The following is a 13,102-nucleotide window of genomic DNA, read 5'->3' as shown; positions in this document are numbered from 1 at the left end:
AGAAGAGCTTTAATACTGCTTTATTTGGAATGCAAAGTAAGTACTTATATCTGCTATTTTTAACAGTATTTCTATGTAAGGGATTTACATTCACATGTAAAGAGATAGCAACATGATTCTTGATGTATTATAAGTTCAGGATAGTTTGGTTTCTGTAGAGTCAGGACTTACTTTTTTGAATCTAGCTTTTGAAACTTTTAACCCAATATTCCTTTTGAAATTGCACTAGAGCTCAGAACTGAATAGTCTTCTGAAGGTGATGAGATTGATTATATCCTTAACTAGTCATAAATTAGTACCAGCCATTAGGCAAGCAAGCAAATACAAAAATATGTACAAATAAGTCATTATCATAATAACTGCGTGTAGTTTTCTCTTTCTCTAGGCACAGGCTTTAAGAAGCCAGCTAAGAGTTAAATTTGCCCTGGGTTGAATTGGGGTATCATTTTACTCTTAACATAGGCTAACTCAGTACAGATTTATTTTTTCTACAAGCAATTAATTTCTTCCACAAGCCCATTGTACTATTCACAAAGCTGTCATACATAAATACATATTTACACACCCACCATCTTGGTGGGAACAGCTGGGACACCACTGAAGGTGAAAGTCAGGAAGTTCTTACAGCAACAGCCTAGAAAGGCAGGCTAGTCAGAGTCATCACTGCTGAAGTAGGAGCTGTCACAGTATTCTGCTGTGTAAAGGAATTTATGAATGCTTGGGTTCATCTTTGGTATCCAGTGTCGTGGCACTAGAAATGTTGAAAGATTGAACAAATCCACAAACACCTTGTATCTGTCACTGAAAAAGACAATTGGGACAATAATTCCATCAGCATAGAAGGCCATAATTTCTAAATCCTCAGTAATCATTCTTTCTCATGCAAGTAACAAGATTCCTTGCACTAACTCTCCCGAATATTGTCGAGCAAGAATCCCGTCCTGACTTCCTAGGGCATAGCAGATAGGCTTAATAGGGATCTACAGTAACATTTTCTTCTGAAAATGCAGAATCCATAGGGTGTGATCTCTAGCAGAATTTATCTAGGAACAATAATGTTAACGTGACATTAAGGTAGAGTGGGAGAGCTTTCTAAGAAAAACAGTGAATATTCAATCCTCAACATCAGTCTAACCATCTGCTTTCTGCTCTGCTCTCTGTTCCATTGGTTGTGATAGTAGTTGCTCATAGCACTGCATGGTGGTGCACAGCTCTTTGAGAGCAAACTCCAAGGAAGATCCTCTTTTAAGGAGGTTGTGCAATTAGAGGTCATGCTAGGGAATAAAGAAACCCTGTCACACAGTACCTGGGGCTCACTTCCAGCCTGTGTCACCTCATTGACTTGGGCTAGCTGGCACACCAGCTGAACAATGCAGGGTTCACATTATTGCTGTCGCTGTAACACCTGGACCCCTCAACTGAGAATTACATGCGCTTTGCATTAGTGATCAAAAGGAGTTCTTTGTGCTCTAGAAGACTTGGAATTTAAATATATTTATAATATATGTATATATTTTATATACATATATTTATAATATATTTACATATATTTATAAATAAATGTAAAATAACCAAGGGGAGATATGCTAGAGTCCCAGAAGAGAGTCAGCAGCCCTTTGGCCTCCAGTGAGCCATCTGAATTATATCTCTCAGCACTGGAATATTTATGAACTGTGTTGTTGCAGGTACAGGGGAAACATGCTATTTCTACCTCACTGTTGAGCGCAGGTAGTGGTAGCCTGATGAGCCTCCAGTGCCAGCCTTGCCACCAATCATTCTGTGCACCAAACAGACATGGTTATCTAAATGATACAACAGGAGAAAATAGCACATGTTCAGTACTTAAATATAACTAAAAGGTTAAATTTATTGAAGCTCATTCAGAGATTTTTACAGGGATACAGAACTCTTAGGGTGTTCAGCATTGCAGGAGTTAATTCTGCCATTCTTCAGTCAATTATATAAAAACATTGTTAATTCAGAATGAGCACACTAGTTATTACACATTACTATGCTCTGTGAATACAGAATTACACATTCACTCATGTATGTCTAGATAGGGAAGGAGGCAGAAGGAATGTTTGCATATAAAGACATGACATTATGACTTTTTAGGATACATTGAAAAATAGATACCTGTCTCTTAAGTAAGATAATACACTTAAAACAGGTCATAGAAGTGGTAGCTATACCCATATTATCTAATAATCACAACAGTAGCTCTTTATCTTTTCTCTTGGCTGAAGTAAAACAAAAAGAGTCATTCCTAACGCATGAACTCCAAAGCTCTGTACTAAGACTGGGTGTAACTCAGAGACAGAACAATTTATTTGCATCTAGAAGAGGGAGTGTCACAAACTTACATCTCCATTTAGTCATGAGCACATCAAGATCCATAAGGGAGGTGAGGAGCTGAAAGGGAACCTGGAAACGAGGCTCCTCCCTTGGAAAATGAAAGAGAGGACAGTGAGACCTCTCAGCATAAGCTGTATTTTTCAAAGCTGCATTTCAGCAGTGCTTAGTGACTTAAAGCATGCTTTTCCTAAATTGATACTGGAATATCACTAGATATTTTAACAAAAGGTTCTGCTGTGTAAGTCTTGATCTGCCCCTTTATTTTGGAGCTTGAAAAAGGACTCCAGATCTTTCTAGAACAGGTACAACAAGGCATTTCCTGGTTACAGTCTGAGAAGCAGCATCTGTTCAAGCTGCCCAGAGGGGATGTGCAATCTCCATCCTTGAAGATATCCAGAACTCATCAGGACATGGCCCTGAGCAGCCCGGTCTGACCTTTGAGCTGTATCTGACTTATCAGTGTTCTTGTGGAGGGCTGAAATGGATTGCTTCCCACAGCCCATTCCAGCCTAACTAAACCTGTGCTGCTGTTCTTAACCCTCCACCTCTGCTCCTGCCAGTCACCATCTGAGACATCTTACAACATCACCTGTAGAAGTAGATCATCAAGGCCCCCTTCAGTGCTTTGTAGGACAGCCGTCTCTCTCCTGCAAAATACAGTTTGTTGCTCATTCTCCTGCAACTTCAGTGCTATAACAAGCATTTATAAATGACATGTATAAAACATACAAAGTACATATTCACATATGGTAATTAAACCTACCTTTACTGAGCAGATGTTCATGGCGTTTTTCATCAAATAATGAAAGTAATACATCTCTCTGCTTTTGGAATTCAGACATTAAGTCGTCTTTTCTTCTGATTCTGCTTTGGCCTTTGGTATTTAAAACAAAGACAAGCTTTAGAATTCAACAGGGAAAATGAAGCATTTGAATGACTCATTTTGCAGCTTTTATTTAAATAAATACTCTGAAGTTTGAATCTTAGATGTAAGAACTGTATTTTCAAATAAGATACATGAGTCACTGTCCTTTGAAATGTACAATTACCAAGAAAGGTACAATTAAATACAACACAAATCAGATAAATGAATATTCAAAAAAAAAAGGCAATTTATCACATTTCTTGGTCTAGAGGCCTTAAAAAAGTTAATCATAATTTATTCAAATCTTATCTGATTTATTTGTTTTCAAGGCAAAAAAATTACACCCTTGCTAGAACTGTGGGCAAGAAAATTGTAAATAAAAAGTTTAGATAAGTTAGAAAGTCATAAACAGATATTCTCAGGAAGTTGATAAATTCTTTTTTTTTCATTAAAAATGAAAATATTCAAAAATGTTATTTGCAGCTGCATGTCTTGAAATAGTCAGGGATTTTCTGGTGCTTATTTGCCTTTGCAATTCAAATGATCACATAGCATCAAATTGCCATATACTGTTAAACAGAAATGGGCTGTTAATAGGGACATTTCATATCCACAGCTCAGGAGCCCAAGTCTAGTCTAGACTGTAGATGCAAGTACTAACTTATGGTGAAGTTTTAGTCTCAGTAAAATCAGATTCAGCCCTTCCATTTATACTAGTCCATCCCTTTTGCAATCCATATCTTTCCTGTATCTCATGCTTTAAATCATCTTAGATGTCGAATTTAAAAAATATTCCTGTTTCCTGAAGGATTTGCAATTTTTTTTGCTTCTTGCAGACAAATACTGATGAAAATTATGTGAAGTGAGTGAGAGACTTTGAGTAAGCCAAAAGTTACATTTATGTCAGAATATCATTTTGGCAGATGTCCTTGCCTATAGGTAGTTCAAGAATAAACTATATACCTGTATCAAGGCAAATTCCTCTTCTAGGCCTTTTAAAACATTCTCTTCAAATTGTCCCCAGAAATCAAATTCTTCTGAATCAAGTCCCGGAGTTCTTTCCAGCCATGCCTTCAATAATAATAGCAGTAGTAGTAGTAATAATAATAATATGTTACTATTACATAAAAGTGCAACTGCATTATCCTAGAATTACAATAAAAGTGCAACTGCATTATCCTAGAATTACAAGTTACAGCAACATAAATTCTACTGCTACAATTCTGGTTTAGCAATAAGAACTTCTACAGCATCCTGTAGAAGTGCTTATTGCTAAATTCAGCATGTCCATGTGGAGGATTTACACCTGCATGATGTTGCCATACCAACCCCCTCAGGTTCCAGGTTGCATGGCCAATGTTGGAAGACAGAAGCACTTTCATTCTAAGGATATCTTTAAAATAAACCAAAGGAAAACAAACCTTATTCCACACATATATAGGAGAAAAGTAATGATAAATCTCAGAAGGAAGGAAAACATAGAGCCATCTATAGTTTTTAACCTCTCTAATAGCCATCACTAACAGTTGGACTACTTTTAAAGTTTTTCTTCCAAAAGGGCTTATAGTCATGAAAAACAATGCAAATGAAACAGTGCATTTACATTCTTAGCTCACACTTCTACAATGCAATTTACCAGTTTAACAGCCAGAATTTTCAGACCAAAGCAAGATGCTGTGAAAAAATCAGTAGGTTTACTAACAATTAACTCTCTTTCATCCCAAATTTGTCAAGAATCCAAAACACAATTGACAGAGAATTTGCCAACATGTTTGTTTCTCTTAAGGTAGGAGAATTTGTGACTGACACTAATGAAGGACATTCTTGGGAGATGGGGAAAATGAGGCAAGGTCCAAGACAGACATTGTCACCTCCACAAGTTGCAGCAGTGTTGGTTCTTGCTCTGATTGAAGCAGTAGTTCATGATCCTGTCCCTTGAAGTTATCACGGTAATGCCTTCTGTTATAAGGGACTCTCAGGCTTTGGGGAACACCAATCTTGTTCTCCAGCAAGCGAAACTGCAGGCTCTGAAAACCTGAGGCTGGGCTTAGGTAGTATCTTTGGGAACAGGAGAAAAGATAGAAAAATGCAGGATGTTATTTTACAATGGTGAGTTTCTCTTGTTCTCTAAAAATCCCCCATATTTCACATCTGAAGAATATCGAATAGCTACCTGAGGACTTTCTATATGACTGCACTTAGGAAAAGGAAAAAAAACCAAGCAATTTTAATGCAACTGCAGTGCAATTATAATCTCATTTTCTAGTTCTGTATTGTTTGTGCATACACAGGTAGTGCAAAAATAAATGTGTGACTTTGTGCTTTAAAAGGGCAGCTTTGTGCATGTGATGTACAGGAGGCAATGTCAGTGAATATCATTTCCTTTCCAGATAGACTAAGCACCTGCACCCCAAAAAGCTGTTACAAAAACTTTCACAATAACATGCCAACAACATGCCATTTTTAATAGTCTTGATACACAGCATAATTCCTATATATAATATTACATATAACAGTCTATATATTGCAATATATATGTGCAATATTGTATATTGTCTTATTCTGTAGAGTAGAATAATGCTCAGAAACTCCAGTGGGTTTTGGTTTTTTTTTTTTTTTTTGAGGGATTCATTAATGGGAATCTTAAGAGTTAAATCATCTGACCATGCTGAAAAACAATTATTAGTAAAAGCAACCTGAAATCCTACATTTCTAGGTAATTGTAATGCATTTGGAATTGCGAGTACAAGATTTGACCAAGACACATCATGGATTTAGTCTTATGTTTACTTATCAAATGAGTATGTGTTGAAAAGCTGAAGCAGGTATGGATGAAAATGGATGATTAGCCCATGGATTTCTCCTGCTGTAGGGTAATTCTCAATTCAAACAAGAGAAGAAAAAAATCATAGTTCCCTGCTCTTTTCAATAGGGAACATTAAAAGATAGAAGGGAAAGGGTACCAAAATGGGATGGTGGATGGCACTGAGGTCACAAGGCAGACAGACATGCACAAGTGACATGAGCAGGAGAAGAACAGGGAAGGAAGACAGTGGATGAAGCTGTAACACATGGTAGTGTGGTGGAAGGGCCTAGATGTGGAGAGGGAGGAGAAAGAAATGCCATGGGAGAGGTGAGATAAGCCAAAGGACCCAGAGAAACCTGAGCAGAAGGCAGAAGAGGTACAGCCACCCAGCCCAGCAATGCATTGAGCTGCTACTGGGCAGCAGAAGTTATTGGGGGAAAAGGACCAAGGACAGCAATGCTTCCTCCAGCCTCCAGCACTGCAGACCCAAGGCAACCACTTGCAAACCAAGACAGCTGAAATTCCCACTTGATAATATAGGGAGCATGCATGTCTCTCCCCCAACACTTCTATGATTTGCCACAGAAAAAGGGTTCAACCTGCAGTGCCAAGTTTCAACTAAATTGCTAGCAGAACCATGAGCTATTTCTGTTGTTTCTGCAGTTTTAACTTTTGACCCTGGAACTAGTCAGCAGCACCCTACACAAAAGAGTCAACAATTCACTTGTACTTTTTTGCAGAACATGCTGGACTCACAGTCAGGCTCAATTTCATAACTGACCCTTGCACTTTAATGTCATGTTTGCCTCTCCAAGGTGAGCTCTCAGCTTGCTGACAGACACCAGCACACATGCAAAATTCACAGTCAGTTCTAAGGATGGGAATTACCAGCTCCTGGATTGCTGTGGAGGAATAATAAGTCTTTACCTGAAATCAAAGAAGTCCAATGCAGTCATAGTTTCCAAAACTGAGAACTGTTCCACAAGTAATTTCAGAATCAGTGAAATTCTGTTCATTCGAGTGATAACCTTCAGCATGTTCCTCTCATCTCTTACCTGTAAAAAAAAATAAAGTTCATAACCAGAATGGTGTTTTGTCTAGACCCTACCTAGTTATTTCATGTCTTTTCACTGTTGTACATCACTATAGTTCCCAAGTCCTTCCCATGGGAAATCCATAGAGACAGAATCTCATATGGAATAGAGCACTCTGTTTTTAACTTAAAACTGAAATTCTAAATTTCAAAGATTGAAATCCATTTTTTTCTGACTCATGCTTTGTTATATGTAGGCCTATCACACAGGGGTTTTTTTCCTTTTTTATGTTTCTGACTAAAATATAAGTCAAAGAAATTAAATTATAAAAATTACTTATAATTTCCAATAATTACAATATTATTGTAACTTAATATTATATCTATGAAAATTATATACCTTTTGTTATAATTACTTCTAGAATAATTTCTATTTTTGCTCCATTCTGCAAGCCATAAGGCAGGTAAGGAAATTACTTAGAACTTGAGAAGTTAAATGATGTGACAGCTACATCAGGAGAGCAATCCAAAACATGTTCATCAGAAATGTGCATTAGCAAGCAGAGAAGAAGAGAAAAGACTCCATCTGGTGGGAAATAGATAATATTAAATGGAAAAAAGAACAGAAGTTCTTTTTTTTACTAAATTAAACACTCTGCCTGCAGAGGAGTCTGCTAAAATTCTGTTCAGTTTCGGTGGGATTAAACTTCTCTCTAAAATCTGGGCATGCAACCAGGAAATATCAAACTACAAAAAAAATGGCAGATGATATTCATTTCCCTAATTGCTTGGCTGTGTATTTGACCTTAACACTGACATTTCAAATTCTGATCACAAGCAAGGCTTCATTTTTCACCAAAAAAAAAAATATCTTCTTTAGAACTGATTATGGTATGTTACAATTTGATAAAATATTAAGCTAAAAGGCCAATGAAATTAGGAATATAATGGACAACAAAGAACATTTTTATTGGACCTTGAAAAGAAGTTTCCTTCTTTCAATCTGGTCTAGTTTCAAATTTGCTGCTTGGACACATGCTAATGATGTACTCAAGGTATTCCTCAAACTGCATGCAGGCAGATTTTTCTGTGAATGTAGTATCAATTTGAGAGATTTCCATTCTTACCTACTGTCATAATGTGTGTTTAGCTTTGGGCAAATGTGAAGATGTGCTTATATCTGTAATTTTCAGAAATTCTTGCACATTATTACACTGTTTTGGATTATTGCTTCTCTGTTGGATTTACTGTTACACAATCACAAAAATGAGTTCTCCTCACAGCAGATATTGGATGGGAGGAGATAGTATGTAGACATCAGAAACTGAACAAAGGCAGAAATTAATTTTCTACATAAAAATACCTTTGAACCCTCTGTTGTTCAGTTTTGCCTCTGAGCCTGCTTTTTGGGCAGTAGATATTTCCAACTAATGTTTCTGCAGTTACCCAGCACTAGCAGGAGAATATGAGAGCATTTTGGCCAATTAAATTGGCCTTGGAAGGAGATCTACACAAAAGGCATATTTCAGGAGGAAGTAAGATTTTGCTGATCAAAAATCTGTCCTGTGGGGATATAAGACTCAGAAAAATTTTATTTGGCCTTTTGATGCTGTTTCAGGCAGGAAGCAACAGAAAATCAGGGCTGAATTTTCCCAGAATTCATATTTGTTTTAACTTACATGACCATTTTGAAAGATCACTCGCACTGAGTCCATTTCCCACAAAATCTGCTTAAACCAGAGTTCATATGCTACAACAAGAAAGACACTGTTAGCATCAACTTCAAGGTTACTTTGTCCTTCTTAGCACCAAGAAAAAAATTCTTACATGTGTTTTTGAACTTGCCAGTGTGCAAGAAGATACCTACACACAAACTTATTACTTGTTACAGTCTTCTGTCCCTTACCTAAAGTATTAGGCAAAATAATCTAGAGTCAAGAATACTGACAGAATTTTTTAAAATATGTTTTATACATCAGATATTTGATCTGCAGATTGTTCGGTACAAAAGGAGGAAAGAGAAAATCCAGATCTGATACTTCAATAAAATCTAACTCAACACCAGCTTACAAACTATGTGTTTTCTGTCAAAACCAGAAAATATCATCATTCCAGGGTCTGAAAAACAGGAAGATATGGACATTAGGGAGTGCCTAACTGGTGTGCTGATTTCTAGACAGATTCTAGATGGCTGAAACTGGAATTGCAGAGAAGGCACAAGGCAACACATAAAATTTGCCAACAATAACCTGTATACCAGCCTGTTGTTTGGATGACACCAAGGTTTTCACCACCTTAATTCCTCTAAGAACAGAACCATCCATATCTTGGTTTACCAAATCCAAATGTTATACTTATGGCTTCACAAGCAAAGAGTTGACTACTGCCTTACAATTTATATATGAATATCTGCATATATATAAACAGATAAAATACAGATATTGCTGTGCTAGTGTCTGAAATGAAAAAAATGGTTTATTGCATGTGTCAGCACCAATTAACTCTCTGTGGCAAAAGAATTGGTCAACCACCTCTGCATTCCTCCACTTACCTTGATGTGTCACAATGAAAAGATGCTCATCATGTATTTTTTTCCCTTTCTTCTCACTCTCAAGTTCTTGAGCATTCAATATTTTGTTCAGCTAAAAATAAAGGTAGAAACTGTTCTGTAAAGCTCTGCTATTAGTAATTGCAATTTTACTGCCTACAGATAATTTTTAAGAATAATATTTTTAAAAAATACACATACAGACCTCACACTGTAGATTATATGAGAAATTTGACTAAATTGTCTCAGGTATGACTTTTTAATTAGGAAAAGCTCTTGCCTGAAATGGAACACTTAGGTACCTCAAGTAATAAAGTTTTGACAATTTTAAGGGTAATTTTAATTATATAAATATATATATGTATGTGTGTGTGTATAGTTAAAAAATAGAGAAACCAAAATATCCAGCATGTTTTCCAGATTTTAGATTTATACTGCCATGTCCCATGAAAACAGAGTTCCTATAGTAAAATTCTGAGTAATCATACAACAACATCAGCATAAGAGCTCTGAGTTGAGGCAGTAATAATAATTTCAGTTCTGACATGGCTAAATTTTTTTTCTTAGTCAAATTTGCAATCTAACCATAGCTGTTTTCAAATTAATCTTTGCAAAATTCTAAAGAGTTTGTCAGCAAACCCAAGGTGACATACTCGTACTTTGGTTCAAAAGCAGAGTAATTCCCTTCAGTTCATGCCATCTAAAAAAAACCCCAAAATAACTTCTGGATTCTTTTACTACCTATGGTATTTTATTTTTACTTAATTACTTCTAGCTTTTGCAGCTTTTGTTTGGGGTTTTTTTATGTCCCCCTAGTCATCATCCCACCCCCTAGATTTCTGAAATAGATTTTTCCAGCTGAGCATGCTGGACTTTCAGGGATGTCGCACAGAGCCTGCTGTCAGGCAGAAATTGCTGACTGATTACTGTCAGACCAAAGAAACCTTTTAGTGGTGTGTCACTTCACAGTTTACCAACATGGATAATTCCCTACCAACCCCCCCAAAATATCCCTATTCCTTGCAGTTTGAGAGGTCTTCCCACAGTGCACCTTGAGGTCCCAGCTGAGATGGGCACCTGTGCCTGTTACACCTGGGCACCTGTCTCAGTAACTGGCTGGCTGCTGGGAGAAGTGCCAGTCACAGGTGCTGCCTCAAGAGCAACCAGGACAGCAAACATGAAATCATTAAACTTACCTGTAGGTATTCTCCGTAGATAAGCCCACCTTTGCTGGCTTTATTTACTCCTTCTTGAGATTTGTCATCATTTTCATCTTCCAAAGATAGCTTGCTAAAATTAAATCTAAGAAGTAAATATGAAAAAATTAAGTAAATATATAAACTGTTCAATTAAGGAATCATGAATATAGCTGCCTTTTTACTAACAGATGCATCTACAATTCAAACAACGCTTTATTTTGCTAAAGGGAACAAGTAAAGCAGGCTTTTGATAAAAACTGAAATTCCTCTTGTCACAGTAACAGCTGGTAACATCACATAAAATAACAAGTGCTCAGACAAGTCCTTGTATGCTCTCTACTTATTTAGCCACAGCTAAATGATAACTACAGCTACAGCTGTCTGTTTGGTGATAATAAGTAATTCCTCTCTGAGATTTCATATTTTGCACCAAAACCTTATCATTTGAATTGAATTTACAGAGCAAAACAGAAAGAGGAAGGACTCACAGGTAATTCTTCCCCGCAAAGGGGCACTGGCTCATGATTTCAAGATCCAAACTCGCTGAGCTGCACACCGGGGAAAATACCCTGTTGGTGTTCCCAAACCTGCTGCAGCTCCCTTATATGTAGCCTTATCTCACTGCCAAGGCCAACCCCCAAATTCCCCTCCTTAGCCCTCTGCCCATCCCCACTATTCAATAATGACAGAAACCATCACAGCACAAAGGTCAGGAGGTTCATGCTTTGTTGGCTCTCCAGGACTGTGTTTTTCCTTGCCAGTTAAAAACTGAATGGATGACATGCTTGTTTTGTCCTGTGGCACAAGCTTTTTGTGCTTCTTACTGCAAGGTCTCCACCAGTTGCTTCTTTGGGTGCAGCTCTATGGTGTAGTGTGGAAGGTGTAAGTCAATGAGAGGTCTGTGTGTGATAAGAAGGCAATATTTGATAAAACCACAAATTGTTACAGTAGGTTTTTAACCTGCAGCCTTTTGTATTAGGGTACTATTAAGTTAAAAAAATCAGACACAGGGAAAGAAAAAAGAGGGGTGGGGAGAAGGTGGGAAAATGTGTTTCCATGACAGACTAAATAGTGCTTTTTCAAAGAGGTTTCAAGTAAAATATATAATTTTTTAAAAAGTACACAGAATAAATAAAGTACTAAAAGCATCATGAACCTCTCATGCTGGTTTTCCAAGTATTTAATTCAGAATAATTTCTTAATTTTATCTCCTTGCACAAAAGTTTCAGTCTCATTTATTGACAAATGTTACTCAATTCTATCTGGTCATCAGCTTAACACACAATGAAGTAACATGTAACTAGCATGCACTTCTTTTCTGCCTGCCAGCCCTTTCTGAAAAAAAAGTTAATGCTCAGTTTCACTGCAAACAAAACTACAGGACCTCTGTGACCCTAGATCATTTGCTCTCTGCAAGACTTACTCTGCTTAGTGGTGTCTGTGAGGTGGTTCCAGCTGTTCCAGTCACTTAAGAGTAGTTTTCTCATTAAAAAAATGCAGATGTAGGATGTGGGTGATGGGATGGATACCCCATTCAGCCAGATGTCATTTGTCAGGCTTTACACAAATGAGCTTAAAATTAAGTTGAGCCACAAGAAATGTAGGACTTTGCTGAAGCAACTCACCAAGCAAGGTCAAGGAGTTCTTCCTTCATGATATAAAACCTGACAGAAGAATATAATCCTCTCCTTACACACACGCCTACACGTGCTCAGCGATGAGGACAACTAGAGATGAAAGTGAGGACATCAGAAACCAAATGTTTCAAGCCAGTGTTCTCACATATTTGCACCCAAACAGCTTGATTTACAAATGTGGAAATCTTGCACATCCATTTATCTCAAAAGAAAAAGAAGGTTTATCTTGTCATTCCTGTGTATCTTCACCTGAAACATCCAGACTGAGCCTGCATAATGAAATCAAGCTGTTATCTTTTCCCATGGCACAAAGAAAGAATGTGAAACCAGTAAAAATAAGGACAGTCAGAAAATATTGAACTTTTAACCTCACAAAATATATTAATGTGTGTTTTCTTCTGTAGTTTTGTTTTCTTCTGTGAAATACAGAGAGTGATAAACTTCTGGTGCAATGATCTCTGACAGGCAATCTTTACATTGCCAACCCAGCAGGCAAAGGACTTTGAAGTATCAGAGCCCTTTTACACTCTATACCTAACAAAACATTAACTCCCCATTTGGGAAGTACTGGTACCATTTATTCACTCAGGGTTAGCAAACTCACTCGAAATCTAGCTGGAGACATTGTCTGAACAACAACCATACAAACACCCCTTCCT

General features: G+C 37.2%; 1 protein-coding gene across 1 annotated transcript; it reads right to left on the bottom strand.

The window, feature by feature from the left end:
• Positions 1-4: 4 nt before the first annotated feature.
• Positions 5-11,412, bottom strand: TDO2 (tryptophan 2,3-dioxygenase). The gene is given in 13 exon segments (XM_009101196.4): positions 5-801; positions 1,712-1,802; positions 2,364-2,443; positions 2,945-3,002; positions 3,119-3,205; positions 3,208-3,229; positions 4,184-4,291; positions 5,092-5,278; positions 6,954-7,081; positions 8,739-8,809; positions 9,611-9,701; positions 10,804-10,909; positions 11,295-11,412. Coding segments are annotated over 13 exon segments (1,218 nt in total). The 5' UTR covers positions 11,330-11,412; the 3' UTR covers positions 5-647.
• Between the last annotated feature and the right edge of the window lie 1,690 nt (positions 11,413-13,102).

The sequence above is a fragment of the Serinus canaria genome, chromosome 4 (genome assembly GCF_022539315.1).
Source record: "Serinus canaria isolate serCan28SL12 chromosome 4, serCan2020, whole genome shotgun sequence".
Taxonomy (NCBI): Eukaryota; Metazoa; Chordata; class Aves; order Passeriformes; family Fringillidae; genus Serinus; species Serinus canaria.
Note: the sequence above shows the minus strand (reverse complement) of the source record. Positions and strands in the feature narration are given on the sequence as shown.